The sequence below is a fragment of the Pelodiscus sinensis genome, chromosome 23, assembly GCF_049634645.1.
Source record: "Pelodiscus sinensis isolate JC-2024 chromosome 23, ASM4963464v1, whole genome shotgun sequence".
Classification (NCBI taxonomy): domain Eukaryota; kingdom Metazoa; phylum Chordata; order Testudines; family Trionychidae; genus Pelodiscus; species Pelodiscus sinensis.
The window spans coordinates 15,369,787-15,386,731 of NC_134733.1; the positions used below are offsets into that span (position 1 = coordinate 15,369,787).

At 50.8% G+C, this 16,945-nt stretch overlaps 1 protein-coding gene and 1 long non-coding RNA gene across 5 annotated transcripts in view; both read left to right on the forward strand.

Moving 5' to 3' along the window:
- Nucleotides 1–317: 317 nt before the first annotated feature.
- The window catches only part of LOC102443910 (tyrosine-protein phosphatase non-receptor type 11-like), a 110,961-nt gene continuing 94,333 nt past the window's right edge, over nucleotides 318–16,945 (forward strand). For 2 of the 4 annotated variants that reach the window (XM_075906702.1, XM_075906703.1), the window contains exons 1-2: nucleotides 8,585–9,659; nucleotides 10,797–10,892. In XM_075906702.1, the coding sequence (XP_075762817.1) occupies nucleotides 9,619–9,659; nucleotides 10,797–10,892 (137 nt within the window). In that variant the 5' untranslated portion in view covers nucleotides 8,585–9,618. Of the gene's footprint in view, nucleotides 495–8,584; nucleotides 9,660–10,796; nucleotides 10,893–16,945 lie in introns of those variants that run through there. The other 2 variants (XM_075906704.1, XM_075906706.1) reach the window with 2 other exon arrangements.
- Nucleotides 10,899–13,618, forward strand: LOC142819447 (uncharacterized). Its single transcript, XR_012897358.1, has 2 exons — nucleotides 10,899–11,690; nucleotides 13,495–13,618. It is a non-coding gene; the product is annotated as an uncharacterized LOC142819447 (long non-coding RNA).

The following is a 16,945-nucleotide window of genomic DNA, read 5'->3' on the forward strand; positions in this document are numbered from 1 at the left end:
CCCCACTGGCCTGGGACCACCTGACCCATTCCCAGCCCCAGGGGCACCCCAGGCTGCGTTCCCCCTGCAGCAGCCAGGCCAGGCTCAGCCTTTCCAACCTAGGCCCAGCTGCCTCAGCCAACCCCTCCCCTGGGAGCGTGCTGCCCCTTTAAGAGCCGCCCTCGGTTGCTGGGCGGTGCCCGTTGCCATGCTGGGCGGGATAGAGGGCGGGGGTTCCCTTCGTCACAGGGAGGGCTTTCCCCCTGCTAATACGTGGGTTAACCTCCCAGCTGGAAGAGGCGGGGTTAGCCTCTCAGCCTTGACCAATGAGCGACCTGGGGCGGGACGAGGCCCGGGGACGCGTCCAATCCATATTTGGCCCGGGAGGGGGGTGTGGCTGGAGGGGGACGGAGCTCCGCCCCCTTCTGTGCCCTGTGCAGCTGCGGCTCGCCGGCATCGTGCACTTTGCGGAGCGCGGCTGTGCCCGTCCCGTGCGCTGCGATGACTTCCCGCAGGTAAGGGCTGCCCGCGCCCGGCCCCCTCCGGCTCTGGGCTGCCTCGCGGCTCGCCCGGTTCTCAGCCCTTCTCACCCGCCTGGCCCCGGGTGGGCGCCCCTCTGCCCGGCCGAGCGGGCTCCGGGTTCCCGCAGCGGCCGGTCCAGGCGCCCCACGGCTGAGGACGCTCCCGGGGGTCGTACGGGCTGGCGACCTTCCCCGGTCCTGCCGGCGCTTGTGCCTCGTTCGCCCGCCTTGCCAACCCGTGGGGAGGGGGCAGGTCGCTGTGGCTTGGAAGGACGCACCGGCGTGTGGCGGGGTCTGTCCCCTTTCCTGCGCCGCTCTCGCTGCTTTGGCAGGCAGAGGCTGGCACCTCGCCGCGGGAAGGTTTCGAGTCGCTCACGGGGGGAAGCCTCAGCCTGGCTCTCGGAGGCTGGAAAGTTTGCGCTTTGTAGGCGTTTTGTTTTGGTTTTAAAGGCTGGCTCGGGCGCGCATGTTGCATTGTTTAATAATCTCCCCCAGCCTCTTGGGCCGGATTGTTTTAGAGGAAGCGGAAGGTGCAAAGTCGATGGCAGCTCATATTGGCCATTAGCTCGCACACAGAAAGAAAGGGACTTTCTGCCTCTTAGGCCTCATCTCCCTCGCTTTCTCCAGCGTTTGAATCCTTTGCCGATAGGGCTTGATTTAATTCCATTTCACTGGCCGCAGGTAGCAGCACCCAGTGTGAGCAAAACGGAGTCCTGGCTGCCAGGTCCGAGGTGTGTGTGAACCCGAATGTGTGCGGCTGTTTCGGTCGCTCCTTAAAAGTGCTCCGTAGTTTAAAGTAGGGAAGGCGGGACTCACCCTGCTCCCTCTAACAAGCGAGCAGGATTTTTTTTCCTGGTAAAACATCTTAATTCAAACTCTGAAAACAGGGCCGTCCTTAGGATTTATGGTGCCCTAGGCGGGATTATTAATCCGGTGCCCCTATGCTTGACTTGCTCTTAGCAACACAAACATAAGCTTACAGTATTGGTGCCCCAGAAATACTGGTGCCCTAGGCAATTGCCTATTCTGCCTATGGCTAAGGATGGCCCTGTCTGCCAAGCTCCCTTTCTCCCCAGAAAGGGGCGTGTGTGTGTGTGGGGCTGACTCCCATTGTCCTCCCTAAATACCAGAGGCCTAAATCTGGTGCTATCCTAGTTGGTTACAAAATTGTTCCTGATTTGCAGTAGGTCTGAAAGCCCCATTTACTTCACTGGGAGTCTTCATGGGCACGGGGTTCTGTTGGCATGGAACAGTTTCCAGCTCATGGGGTGGAGAGGGAACCAAGAGGTTGTGCTGCCTTTATGCAGGGAGGGTTGTTAAGATGTTGCCTTTGAAGCTGTCTAGTAACTGGCTTCCCGAGAGTGGGTCTAAAATGGGTAACCAGATGGTGCAAGGGATTTCTCTTTGACAAACGGACTGTTTGTCTTGTGGGCCTATGAAACCCAAATACCTGCATAGGACTGTACAGATAGGTCTTAACATTCCCTCTCTCCCCCAAGTGGCTTTGTCCTTAGCATCTGTCCAGAAAAGTAACTTTCAAAGCTGTTGTTCATATTGAAAATGGAGGGAGCGGGCAGTGGAAAGCAACACCACAAATGACTGACACTGTAAATGGTGATGTGGTTAGCTGTAGGACAGAGGCCATCTTTATGTTCTCTTTGTACAGAGCCTAGCACAGTGGGGTCCTGATCAATAAATTGTGTTCCTAGACACTGCAGCAATACAACTAATGCGTCTGGTCTCAGGTGGTAACTGAAGGAGTCTATTTGGAGCGAAGGGAAAACATTTCTGGGCAGTAAGTGTTGGCTCATGATCTGGGATATGAACACTTTTTTTTTTTTTTTTTTAAAGGGGGAAAGTTTTGACACTTGCATTACTCTTCCCTGCAGAGTGTGTCACGTGAATGTTTGTCCCCAAGTATAAGGGGGGGAGGGAATAAAAAAGCAGAGGCATGACACTAAACTGGTGTGTGTCTTGTTTGCTTATGAAGCACACCTCTGACAGGCAAGGGTATTAGAGCAGAGAAGCAGGAGTCTAGACACTTAGGTTCTATTCTCCGTTCTGGCCCTGGTGCTCTGTGATCGTGGCCAGTTGCCTGTAGCACACTCTGCCTCCCCATCTGTCCGTAAAACAAAAATAAGGGGCTAGATCTTCATCTGGGGTATATTCTCCCAGCTCTAATGACTTGAGCAGGTGACATGACTTGGAGCACATGAGATGTGCAGGTTTACACCAGACATGGCTTTGTCCTAGTACCAGGGTAACCTACTGGCTTGGTAAGTGTTGCACATCCTTCTCTCTGCCCGAACCAGAGGTGATGCAGTTCTGTTTCAGACTGCAGCTGCAGAGACTAGATTCCAGGCTGTAGAGATTTGCGCATTCAGCTGTGGATGCTGCTAGTTCAATCCCTAGAGTGTCTGCCACACCAGCTGTCACACCTGCTTGGCAAAGGTGTTGGTCAGTATAATGAATGTCCCTAAAAACTAGGGATGTGACCAGTCCTCATATATAGGGTTAATCAATGAACCATGGGCTCACTGGTTAACCCTCAGGGTTATACGCAGCCCCTCCCTCCTGTATCAGAGGCAATGTGGGGGGGGGGAAGGTGAGAGTTGGCTCCCACAGAGCTGCCTCTCCCCCCTCCCCCCAGCAGTGTGGGAGGAGGGAGGCAGGAGCTGGCGCCCGTACATACTGGCTCCTGCCAAGCAGCGTGAGCCCTCTCTCACTTCTGATATAAAGGCAGCAGTGTGGGGGCGGGGCAGGCAGGAGTTGGGTATATGCATTTGGTCAGCACTGGTCCCGCCTGCCCCTTTGCATGTAAACATGCAACTGCTGGAAAATTCAGTGGTTACACGTTTACTTTTATAAATGGGTATTTTAACATCCCTAGTTCACAAAAAAAGTCATAGGTGTAAAGAGCAATAGGGGTGCAAAGCAGTCTCACACCGTGCTTCTGCTTTCTGGGTCACTAATATTTCCAATTTGCAGGGCAGCTTGTGGTGCTACGAGGGACTATGTAATTAATAGGCGTCCTGGCTCCATTAGCAATGGATGGCACTGGGGAGCAGCTGACAGGAAGTGCAGGGCTCCTGCTGTGTCTCCCTAAACCAGTGTTTCCCAACTGGTGCTCCATGGAACCCTAGGGCTCCACAAAGCGAAAGTAAGGGTTCCGGAGGACGCAGCACTCCCCCAACATCTCTTAAAGACACAGAGTCTATTTTGCACTTTTTTTTGGCTCCACCAATTTCAGTGGGGCTATTTTTTTTTATTGCTTGACAAATTTTACCCTGGCATTCCTAGGGGTTCCTTGAAATTCCTTTAAGATGAAAAGGGTTCTGAGATCACACTAACTTGGGAAACCCTGCCCTAAACTACTGGAAGAGGCTGCTGCTAGGTTGTGGGGCAGTGTTGCCTCAAAGCTGGAAGCCCAGGATAGATTCAAATGCTGCCCAGCTGATTAGTGAAGCACTCACAACAGCGTTTCTATTGGTGGTGCATGTTAGGGGTGTTAAATATGGGTTAACTGAATAGCCCAGAAGTCTTGTGAATTCTTACCAGTTACTCAACTATTCTGGAATAGCCCGTGAGCTCTGACCTCACTCCGGAAGAGTCCCTTGCCGCTCCGCGCTATTGCCTCTGTATCGGGGGGAGCAGCGCGGGGTGCTGTCTGAGGGAAGCCAGTTTAAAAACCAGCCCCCCTTGCGGACCTAGTGGAAGGCAAGACCAAATCTCCTAAGACTCGCTTCACTCAGTGTATCGAATGCTTCAAAGTAGGCCCTGCCTCATGCCCCAAACCGGCTCCATGCTGCGTCATTATGGCTTTCAGCCTCGGGGCAATGTAATGTGGCTTCCCCATTACCAGAACGGGGGCCCATTCAGAAGCATTTGCTTTTGGGCTCACTTGCCAGTGCAAAGTGTCAGCCCAAACGGCCCATTAGCTTGTAGAGTTGCTGCAATACAAAGGTTGTGGGCTCCCTTTATGGCAGCTGATTTTTGGCCCTTTCCATTTAAAACCCTGGGTCGCAAGTTTCCTGTGTTGGTGCTGGGATTGAAGGATTTAGGTGATGGAGAGAGGGGGCAAGCTGGGAACCAACACAGAAGTTTCCTTCAAAGGTCAGATGCTTAGAAGGCTTCAGCTTGTGGATAGCTCTAAAATGAGCTGTTGAGAATCACATGAGACTAACATCCCTGTATAATGGCCAAAGGGCACCTTCTCTGCCCAGATGAGCTTACAGCTTTAGAAAATGTAACTAGGTGTGGAGGGATGAGACTTTTTTTCAGTCCACGTCTATTTCAGCCTCTCGAGGTAAGACTATTTCCACTAATTGACACCTAGGCAAAGTAAGAAATGCTGCTTCAGAACTTGTTAGACTTTGACGGCTGTCTTGCATGGGCTATGCTAAGGTGTGACTGACTTTTTTTTGGTTTAAAGCTTTAGCTCTTTTTGAATCTCTGCCTCTGCTGGTGTTTAAATAATGGTCTGACCATGGTACCCATAATTTTGCACAACTCTGAACATTTAAATTGATTAAAAATGAAAGTGCTTAAACCCTAGGTCATCCGCAACCAGTGTCTGAGGGGAGACTCGGACGGCAGGTAGAACAGAAGGTTTATTGAGTGACGGACGCAATAGAACATACCTGTCAGCACAGTATCCAGAAGCAGCCAGTACAATCCATTTCTGGGAGAGAGGCGCCCAGAGTCAGGACCCTGGTTCTCCCCAAGCCAGCTGAGACCGACCCGCTACCAACTCCTGGGCCCTGCCCTCCAGCCAGACCCCTCCTCCAGTCTTTGTCCTGCTTTCCAGGCAAAAGATGTCTCCTGGTCCCACCCCCTCCTGGCTTCAGGTTGAAAAGCAAAGTGTGTACATGGGGGAGGCTATTGCACCAAAATTCCCATTCCCATCTAGGTACTGATGCAGTGCTCAGGGAAACTGAGGCACGCATGCACACAGTGTGACTACAGGGCCATAGAAAACACCTGTGACTTAAAGGGAATAGAATCCCCATAACGTACCACAACTCTGCATAAGTGAATTAAATTGATCAAAAGGCTTATTTTTAAAGCACTGATTTTTCTGCAAAGCCTGCAAATAACAAAGAGAAATGATGGGGGAGAGGGGGCCAAGAGGAGATGAAGGGAAAGGAAAGCCTCTCTTTGGACAGCTTTGTTGCAAAGAATTGAGACCCTCTTTTTAAAAATGGGGCTGAATGCTGCTTTCCCCTATGCACAGTATCCCTTTGATAGCAATGGGTTTGGGAGCAGCATGAGCTGGACAATCAGTCCCTTTATTTGTGCAATGCCCTGCCCCCAGACACGCAACCGGAACAAACGATCTGCCCTAAAGGGCGTGGCAGCCGAAAGACGGGTGGCCTAGAGAGGGACAGAGCTGAATCCAGCATTGGCACCAGTCATGTGGGTAGCCGGCAGACACACCTTAGCACACACCTGCTTGTGTGTCTGGGGAAGCTAAAACTACATGCTAAAACTGCTCTTGCTCTAACAGAAGGCATTAGGGAGGCTGAGGTAGCAAATAAGCTCCTTCTCTTATTGCACATTAAAATTAATGTGATTTGATTAAATATAAATATTCCCTCCCCCTGCCGAGAGAACTACAGGTGACAGATGTTAATTGCACTGCCTCATTACCCTTCTTGAAGGCACTTGGATACTAAGAGCACTGCAGTCTGGAAGGCTAGAGTGTGTAAACTGACAAGTGTTCACAGGTGTGCAGTAGAGGGAAATGGGTTTGTTCGTTTTAAAACTGCAACAGGACACCAGCAGTGGCTCCCTAACTTCCTCTAATGTTTTGGTGTATTGGTTCCCAAAAGCAGCCTGATTATATTATTAATAATAATAAAAGTTGCTTCTTCCTTCCATTCCTTCATCCTTTAATGGCATCTGCTCCAGTTAAGGCTTCAAGCCTTTGACAGTCAGAAAAACACCAAATCTGTAAGCTTAAGAAGAGCAGCAGGCAGGGTTCTGGTGAAACACCCCAGCTGGCTTGCTAAGCAGCACGGGCATCTAAGAATAGTTCCTCCAGCCTCATGCTTAAATCCACTCCGGTGAGATTAGAGGTCTCTTGCTGTGATGTAGAGATCTGAGTGGATAAATCTTCCCAGCTGCTCCTAGGTCCTGCATGCTTATGAATTGTTCCTAGAAAGGGTACCCACAGCACTTGTACTGTTGCTTACCATTTTTGGCTGGCTCCTGCAAGATCTAGTTATGTCCTTTTAGTTCCATCAGTTCCCTGCGACTCCAGGGCTTAGGAAGAAGGAAAAAGCAGAGCTGGGTGGGAACTGGTCTTCGCATCCCAGGAAAATTGAGTGAATGAAAAGAGTTTTGTGCCAATCTGAACAAAATCAACCTCAAGTTTTCCAGAACACAAAACACATTTTTCTACTTTGTGTCAAAACACTTCATTTTGGATTTTGACACTTTTAATTGACACTTTTAGTAAATTTCAAAACAACTTGTTCTGAAACTTCAGTAAATGTAGGTTAAAACCAAAAATGTCAAAATGAAATGTTTGGAGTATTAAAAATCTTCTCTGGTTGAAAACGTTAATGTCTGGAATTATCAAAACTTTTTTTTTCCAAAATGTTTGTCTTGTGTTGGGAGATGCATCAAAACCAACCCGTTTTGATGAAGCGGCATTTTTTCAGTTGAAACAGTTTATGGGAAAAATGCCTTGCTTGCTCTAGAAACCAGTTCTGTAGCAAATGCTAGCTCATTGGGCCAGATCCAGAATTTACTTAGGCTGACATCATCCCTCTTTGTCATCAGTTGAGTGGCACTAACCTGAGCTCAGAATCTGGGCCCTCGTACATGAGGACGGCCATGTTGGGTCAGACCAATGGTCCATCTAGCTCAGTGCCAGAGCTTCAGGGGGATTAACAGGGCAGTTGGAGTGATGCTCTCAGTCTTCATTCCTAACTTAGAGTGGCTGACCATCTTGGCTAATAGCCATTGATTTATCCTCCATGGGCTTAATTTAATTCTTTTTTTGTACCCAGTTACACTTTTGGCCTTGACAACATGTAGTGGCAATGAGTTCCCCAGGATGGCGGGCTGTGCTGTGTGAAGTACTTCCTTAGATTTGTTTAAACCTATTACTTTTAAATAATAATACAAAATTATTAAATTAAATATAATTACTTTTTGTTTCAGTCCCCCTGAGGTTGGGGTGTGTGTGTGAAGAGATAATTAACTCTTTCACTTTCCTACACCTTTAGTTGTCTTTTTTTAAGATGAACAGTCCTAATCTCTTTAGTTTCTCCTCGGATGCAAGCCGTACCATACCGTTGAGCATCTTTGTTGCCCTCTTGGAACCTTTTCCAGTTCCACTTGATGCTTTTTGAGAGGGGGTGACTAGAACTGGGTTGCTGTGGCTAATGGCAATTGGCTGCAGCCCCAAATGGTGCACAGTTCTATGTAGCTCTTATGCCTTAGGGAAAGTAGCCCCCCAGAAGGGTGCAGTGGGGCTTCCTCCTTTCCATTCTGTCTGTACATGGAAGCCTTTCTTCTTAAGGGCATGTTACATCTGAAACTTGCTGCTAACTCAAAGCCTCTAGAGGTTAGGGTTGCCAGGTGTCCAGTATTGACCCGGACAGTCCGGTATTTTTGCCTCCTGTCCGGTTTAAAAAAAATTCAGTAAATACCGGACACCTAAAATGTCCGGTATTTTCTGATTTTTTTTTTTTTCCCCCCACGGCCAGGAGGCAAAAATACTGGACACCTGGCAATCCTAGTGCTCAGGCCCAACCCCAGGCCTCTCTGCCCTTCTCTTCCCCCCCCTCCCCAGGCACTACACCTCCAACCCCCTTGCTTACCTGGTTCCGCAGGGAAGCTAAGTTCTGGCTTGAACAAGAACACAAAATGGCCCCTGGCAAGAAGCCCAAAGACCAAGGGGAAGCAATGCCTTCCCTTGGTCTTAGTGCTCAACCGCTCCCCTGTTCCTATCCCTCTTCTAACTCTGCACTCGCTCTGAAAGGGGCCATGCTGTTTTATTATTATTTTTTATTTTTTTTATTTTATTTTGGGAGGGGGGGTGTTCGATATTTTTTTCAACCATCTGGCATGGCTCAATCATATGGCAACCCTACTGGTGGTGTCTGTGCATTCTACAGTGACTGTTCGCAATCAGCACATCCCAGGCTCCTTGCTAATATGAGCATCCTCTGAAGTACGTCTGTAGTGCATTGGAAACCTGGGTCAGCAGGATCTAGCCTTGCGGACTTGTGTTTGCACACTCCCACTTGGGTGCGCACGTTACATTGGAAGCCTGAATTTATAGTTGTTCCACCCAGTGATCTCCGTTGTGCTAGTCTGTCCGTACTGCATTATACAGACCATGTGACTCAGATCTGTGGTTTGAGCCAGAATGACAGTGTGAACCCAAGTTGCAGCAGGATTTGAGCTTTGGCCCACGTGGGTCTTGAGTGCTTGCTGCTGACCCGAGTCAGACTGAGCTCTGCGTGGTCAGGAGGAAATACTGGGCTGAAACCTGTTTCAGAGCTCAGGCTTAGTGTGCAGTGTAAATGTATCGGAAGAGGCCCGTGAAGATGGTACTTCTCTTCTGGCTTTTTCCACGAGGCCCAGTGCCAAACAGCAGCCTTTGTATTTGTTTCAGTCCATAGACTGCAGAGTTCCCCCTCGAAGGAGGGAACGAGTTAAACTTGCAGCTTGGTGTAAGCATTTACAAGTGAGTTCACTGCAAATGTAAGGGCAAAATCCTTTCCCTATGGAAGTCGGTGGGAACGTTGCCATTTCACGGCGAAAGTGCCCTTAATGCATCTAAGTGTAGCATAAGCATTATGCCACGGTCTCTAATAGCCTCTGTACCTGCCAAACTGCAAACAGTTGGGTCATCAATTCCCTATCTTCCCCATTCTGACCCCTGGAAGAAACCAATATTTGTATCCACCTCTGTGTTCCGAACTGTTGAAGGGACCTTCGAGGTGGGTGGGTATTTGGACTTTTGCTGGGATTGTGGCAATTGGGCCCCCGAATTAACACTCTGAAAGTCTCTCTCATTCAGCATTTCACTGTAATATAAAAGAGAGTCCTCCTCAGCAGACCATGGAGCAATCAAGGGTGGCTTGTTTGAACAGGTCTTATGCAGTGTAGAAGACTTACCGGTAACCCTGGAGTATGCATGTAGGTATCCCGGGTTAACCCTGTGTGACTGGATATCTGCAGGTGGCCTTGTTTCATGCTTCCTGCTGAGTGAAGGGCCAAAGGCAAAGTTTAAATGTTTGTCATACTTCAAGCTTTGCCACATCCCTTAGTGCTAAAAAGAAACAGGCTGGAAATCTTGGCAGAAAAGCTTCCAGCATGGTACATGCAGGTGAGTGGTAGCACTCAGAAGTGCACCACTCCTCTGTACCCTTGCCGAAATTTAAATTGCTAAATGGGGTTTCCTCGCATACCCCTCTGGGTGGCCCTCCCTGCATCTCCTCTCCCCACAGGTACTAGTTGCTCTTGTCAGCACATCTGACAATGGAACAACTAAGGGAGGAGGTTATCAGGACTTGGTGAGGGAAGGGGGGGACTCAAATAATAGGCAAAAGTATCAGAAGTTTGCCAAATGCTTCCAATTTTATAATGCGCTGAACCGAAAACCCCTTGATCCAAACAATCCTGAGCTCTGGGGGTTCGAAATTCAGATCTGTTGTGGACTCCACAACATGTGTCTGCTTAGAGAAAAGATTCCGTTTGAGCTGAGTGGATTAACTAGGAAGCAGCCCTGACTTCCAAAGCCCTTTGTCCACTTTTCATTTTGCAGCGTGCAACCAGGGGTCCCTTTTTTAAGGTTCCGGTTCACCGATAGCTAGTAGGGAAAGCCAGTGCTTGAGTGTGAAGCAGCAAGAAATCAGCATAGGACCTGTTTCTGAGGGTTTTCCACGCTAATTTGCCTTCCACGAGGTGATATGTTGTATCACATTAATGTGCTGAAGATCTGGCATTACCAGGGCTCTGAGGTGTTGAAGTTATAAAATGAACCTGCAAATGCCTTGAACTGCCCCTTTACATTTTCCTGTTTGGGTTTTAAACCCTGACCTATTGCAACAGGAAACATAATGCCAAAACCCTGCTGCCCTCCCTCAGACGGCCTGAAACCTGTGGTCCAAGCGTCCCGCTCTCTCACCAGAGAACACGCGTATTTTCTGAACTGAATCTGACTAAATATTAACCATAAGTGTTTTCAGTAGCTGCATGCTTTGGCAGCTGGGGGGTGGGGAAGGTCTGGGTTGGCTGAAAGGGAAGTTTAAAACGTGGATTTTTTTTTTTCAGACTCACTAACACTACTGCAGACAGAACATGTGAAGCATTCTGTGAAATCAAAATGATGCGGCATCTCCCGCTTGCTGTGTGTGTCCCAGGGAAGCGGTGTGTCTCGGATTCTAGTCAAGGACAAGTATCAAGGGGTAGCCGTGTTAGTCTGGATCTGCAAAAGCGACGAGTCCTGTAGCACCTTCTAGACTAACAGATGTATCGGAGCATAAGCTTTCGTGGGCAAAGACCCACTTCCTCAGATGCAGTTTCTCCTCTCTTGGTGTTCACACCTCCAGATCAGCTAATAGAAGTGGGCCTCATTCTCCCTGATTGAATTTACCTCGTTATCTCTAGCCTGATTCTTGCCTGCATATTTATACCTACCTCTGGAAATTTCCACTACCTGCATCTGACAAAGTGGGTCTTTGCCCACGAAAGCTTATGTTCCAATACATCTCTTGGTCTAGAAGGTGCTACAGGACTCCTTGTCGCTAGTCAAGGACAATCGCTTTAGTGCAATAGGGAGAGGGCCCAACTAGGATGTCCTCAGAAGGACCCTTGCTTTCCCCATGGGGCCACGCCCCTGACCAGTGGCTTGTCTAGGTTTAAATCTGGGATCAGTCCCAATACCAACGAGCCCCTTGCTGCCATTGGGTCATAATGTCTCTGTGAGGTGCCTGGTGTCTCATCTCTGGTGTAGCTGCTTGGCTGCTGACCCGAGTCTCTTCTGCAGCTGGTTGCTAGCCCAGCCAGTGACAGAGCCAGCATGACGGATGCAGGTCAGGTATTTTCAGTCACAGGCTCAGAGGAAAAGCAACAAAAACGTGTTTCCGTGATTCGGCCGTTTCTGTCCAGTGTGTTCTGAAGAGAATTCCTCACCCTCTGTAGCCACAGATGGACTGGAAGCTGCAGGTGCACCAAAGAGAAACGTAGCAGCCCCTCCCTTTCCATTCTATTGCTAACAGAGGACAAGACCCTTCAAACGCCCCTCTTCTTCCCCTTGGTTCCGAAAGCCAGTCGCTAGATCCCGATGGGTCAGGGCTTGGTGTGCATAGGTGGAGCAGCTGACCTGCCTTCCCCATCTGGCTGCTGATGGTCAAGGAGCAGCTCGGTTGTGGCTAGTAAATGACTCTAGCTGGCTGCCTCCAAGGGCTGTAGGGCTGCAACCTCCCTGACTGCCCCTGGAAGATAACCATCCTTTGCCATAGTATTGTTATGGCCCATGTCCCCTCACTCCTCCCCCCCCCCCCCCCCTTCCCCAATCACTGGCAGGATTTGAACCTGGATGTTTGGGGCTCCAAGCATGAGTGTCTGTGGCTTAAGCTGGAGAGGTGATTCCCTTGGCAGCCTGTGGTCGTAACCTCTCTGTGGACTCACGGTGGGGGGAACAAGCTAAGCCTTCTCCTGCAGTGTGATCGGGGGAGCCGACAGTCATGCTGGGCCCCGAGCCGACAGTCATGCTGGGGTGGCGCTTCACTCTGCAAGGGCCGGGGCAGCCAGCCCTTAGCCTGCCATGCAGTGCTCCAGTAGCAATGTAGAGGATCCAGAGCTCGGTGCTGCCATAGTAGCAGCATCTGAGAGCCCTGGGCCCTTTAGAATCACTGGGCCCTGGGGCAATGGCTGCCCCCCCCCCCCCCCCCCCCCGGCAGCAGGAGCTGTTCCTACACACTGGGCATCTTCTCCCTCCCCCCCCCGCCCCCCCACCCGCAGTTGATTCGTCTCTGGCATGAGGGTGGGAGGCTGAGTTCTCCCCTCACAGCCTTAGTGTCTAATGGCGACCACTGTGTATTGGTCTCAGCTCCGTGCCTTTAATGCGCTCGAAGGCAGTGCAGGCAGTGAGCCCGGATTCTGTACCTGTCTGACGCTCTTCTGTCCCTGGCAAGGGCCTCGACTCTTCCTCTGTCTCATGGGATCTCTGCTTCCCCTGCGCCGAGCCATGGCCTGGCCTGTGCCAGCCAGCTCCTTTCTTGTTCAGGGTGGCCTGGCACAATCTGTGAGCAGTGTTCCCTGTAAGCTGTGCACTTGTGTGGCCACTGGGAGAGATTAGCAACCGGCCACAGCTAGGTTGTTTCTACTGTGGTGCACATTTGCACATGCCTTAGAGCGCAAGAAAATTTGTTCCGCACATGGATGGAAAAAATTCTCACATGCATGGAAAAGGTTAGAGGGCACACTGCTTGGGAGACCTGGTTTCTGGTCCCGGATCTGCCACTGATGCACTGTGTGACCTGGGCAAGTCACTTCCACACTCAGTCTCAATTGCTTCATCTGTGAGATGGAGAACACGTCCCTTCACGTGGGTGTCGTGAGTCATGTGGGCTGGTGTGATGAACGTCCTAGAAGTACCTGTAATATTCTGGATGGCTCTTTCCTTACTTGGCTGCCCTGCTACCCTTGAAATACAGCTTGTGTCTAAAGCTCACGCCCAGGGTTTGTCTTTCCAAATGGCTCACCACACAACATTTGGGTGCTGCACTTGCTCCAACTCATGCAACTGCTGCCCGAGGGACTGGCAGTCTCAGGACTGCCAAAAATAGGGACCTGTTTTACTAGGGTGGAGGGAAGTGCCAGTAGAATGCAGTCTTCCCAGGCAAGAATCCTTTTGGTTGCTCGTTGGCTTTCTTGAACCCGAACCTGCTCCCCTGGCCAGAATCTCACTTGCTACCTTTGAGGGCAGAATGGAGAGTAACTCCTGCAAATCACTTCTGTGTTTCAGGAAACGTGTGTAGGATGGAAGCTAATCAGCTTACGAAGCTGGTCTGTTTGCAGGCTTCCTGCGTGAGTCTGAAGGGAAGAAGGAAATTCTTCTTATTAAACCAAACTGGAAATCAGGAACTGGGCTCTTCCTGTATAGATGCTGCGCGCTTTTTTTTTTTTTTTTTGCAAACAGCTCAAACTGCGGCTTCTATCGAGGGCGCTCTTCAAAGGCCTGCACTTTGTCTGCCCGCAGTGACGGAGGGACATGTGGAGGAGAGAGATTTAACGTCTCCTCCTGCTTTCCCTCGCCCCACTTCCTGTAGGGTGGAAAAGCAGAGAAATCTGCTGGAATTGCAAGTCTGTTTCATAGAATGCTGGCTCTTGGGAGCTTGCCATACATGAACTCCACCCAAGGACCCCCAGCCATGCAAGGGAGAAACTGTAGAAAGCTTCAGCCCGCCTCCTGTTAAAATGAAGAGGACTTTGGGGGAAGTCTGCGGCTATACCCCTGCGTGTCGCAAACCAAACGCATGCTGGCTTGGGTGGAAGCGAAGAACAGCCTCGTGTAGGAGAACTCTCGCTTGTGACACTCCTTGGAAATTCCCTTCTTTTGGGGGCAAGAACTGCCAGTTCCTTCTGCCATTTAAAAATCAGGAAGTAAGCTGGAAATTGTGCATGTGTCCTACCTGTTCCAGTCTTGCCACAGACATTCCAATGTGAAATCTCTCCAAAGTCTGTACACCTCTCTCTCTCTCTCTCTCTCTCTCTCTCTCTCCTCCTCCCTCTCCCCCTCTGCAGATCAGGTCTCAGCCCTAGCCCTGGGTGGGGGGAGGGAGGAAGGAAGTTAAATTTCAATTAATTAGCTAATCAAGTAGTCAATCAAATTTCCATTGGGGGCAGAGCACTAGCTATCCCTGCTGCACCTCTGCCTTTTAAATGTAGTAAGAGCTGCCCATGGCTCTCACTATGTTTAAAAGGCAGGTACAGCAATCAGGACCCAGCATGAGTAGGGACTGCTTCAGTCCTCGCTCGCCCTGGGTTCCCCACTGCACCTCTGCCCCACCCCACAAAGGGTGGGAACCAGCATTTAAGCTGGCTCTCCCCAGCATCAGCTTCTGCTCCCCCCTTGCTGCTCCTGATATGGAGGGTGGGGGGGATGTGACTAGTCGAGTAGTGACTTGACCTCCCATTAAGCCTAGGCTTATCGGGTAGTTGACTAGTTGCTTGTATCCCTATCCAGGGCATCTAAAAGATTTGATCACGTTTAAAAAGGAGGTTGGTAGGATTGATTGTTCACAAACCCCTCTACAGCTAATGTGCCATTTGCCCTTTCAGAGTTTAGGGAGTGACCGCAAGCGACTGCTCTGCCGGATTACTGTCCATAAACATACAGACAGAAGAAACATGAAGCTTCCTCTCCTTCTGCCTTTTTTTTAAACTCCCCCGCCGCCACGCCCTCCCCCCCTCCCCCCCCCCCGATTCTTGATGTGCACCATTAGAATGATTTCCAAATATTTTCCATTTGGCTGCTGCCTGGTCTCTTAAACCATTTACAGTGTGGGGCAGGTGGGAAGTCAGACAGTTACTTAACGTTTCCTGTGCTGATCCCTCTAGAGATGAGGCTCTAAATTCATCCCTATAAGTCCATCTGTTCCAGTGCAGCCCTCCACCCTTCGGCTGTTGCTGAGTAACGAAGCAAAGGTCAGCAGAACTTTCTCCATTCCTTTCAAATTGTCTTGTATGAATTTACCTGTGTCCTCAGGATACGAATTAACAGAAATAAGGAGCCATCGATGTTACTGCTTCACTATAGGTCACCAAATGAAATTAATAAGTAGCAGGTTTAAAACAAACAAAAGGAAATGTTTCTTCATACAACACACAGGCAACCTGTGGAACTCCTTGCCAGAGGATGTTGTGAGGGCCAAGACAATGGAGTTCAAAAAAGAACTAGATAAATTCATGCAGGGTAGGGCCATCAATGGCTATTAGCCAGGATGGGTAGGAATGTGGTTCCTAATCCAGGGGTGGGGAACCTTTTTTTGGATCAGAGGCTACTGACCCACAGAAAAGTCAGTTGTGCGGGGGCACAAACAAGTGAGAAGCAAAAGAAAACAATCAAATCTTACTGACGTGGCCCCCAGCTTAGCAGGAGGGACACTCCCACATTCCACTCCCACACTAGATAGGGCCAAGCCTAGAAGATTTTGTGTTCTCCAGCCCCGTGGGCTCTTGAGTGGTGGGGTGGGGGGAGCCCAGAGCCTTGGGAGTTGGATCCAGGCAAGTCAGGAGGCTGCATCTGGACCCTGCACCTTAAGTGCCCTGCCCCGCCCTAACCCCTGTTTGCCAGAAGCTAGAATGGGCGACAGGGGCTGGATTGCTTGATAATTCCCTCTTCCCTTCATTCCCCCTGGGGCACCTGGTATCGGCTGGTGTCAGAAGACCGGCTACTTGGCTAGCTGGACCTTTGGTCTGACCCGCTATGGCTCACATGCTTCAACACAGGAACAGCAGATGCCTTAGTAAATGGACTGAGATCTCCTGGTGGCTGCACCCCCTGCCCTTGGCTGAGACGATCTGTGTGTGGGGTGGGTTTTTTTTAAAGCACCTGGCAGATACATGCTCCAGCATGAATCACAGAGGCAGCCCCCATGGATGGCTGGCTGGCGAGCCTGCTAGAGCAAGGAGCGATTCCGTTAATCTGTCCTGTTGCAGGTTCTTCAGGCCGGAGGGGGTGAGGGCGGGAGGAGCAGGGCTCTCTGGGCAGGCTGCCGGTGGCTGTAACAGACCTGGTATCTTATCAGGTAAGGGCCTATCTCTGAGCAAGCATCTGCTCTCAGGCTTCCTGTGCGGGAAGAGATGGTCAGGGTGCGGTTCCCAGCCTGCTTTTCATGCCTCCTCTCCCCCTGCCTCTGGAGAGAAGTCACGTACGGCTGCCCGTGGGAGGAAGGGCAGGCCCATCTGCTCAGGGCTTTAGGGAAGGATGCATGTAGCCCCACACTGGGTGGGAGCGGTGCCGTGGTGAGCACCCAGCACCTCTGGAAATGGCAGGGTAGCCCTTTAATTGCTGCCTCGTGGTGCCCCCTGCGCCCGGTCGGAACGTCCCGTGGAATTCTCTTCCGCCTGTTCCAGGCGTACTGCGTCTCGCTCGCGCGTGCCTTGCAGTGCTGGCTCCCCCAGTGGAGGGCAGTGCCCTGCAATGGCCAGTGCTGCTTGTGAGGCTGCTCGTTTAAGAAGGTCGTAGGGGAAACTTGCCAGCTGGGGCACCAGATCTCTTTTTCGTTCTCTGCGATGATGGCTGGGGGCAGTATGGAGGTCAGGGGTGGGCAAAAGGGCCTCAGCGGGCCGGATCCAGCCTGCCAAGCGGGTGGATCTGTCCCACTGAGGCCCTACTTCTCCCCCACTCCAGGCCAGTTAGGGGCAGGGGAGTGCGCAAAGCCTTCTCCGCTCTGTCCCTGTCCTGGTTGGCC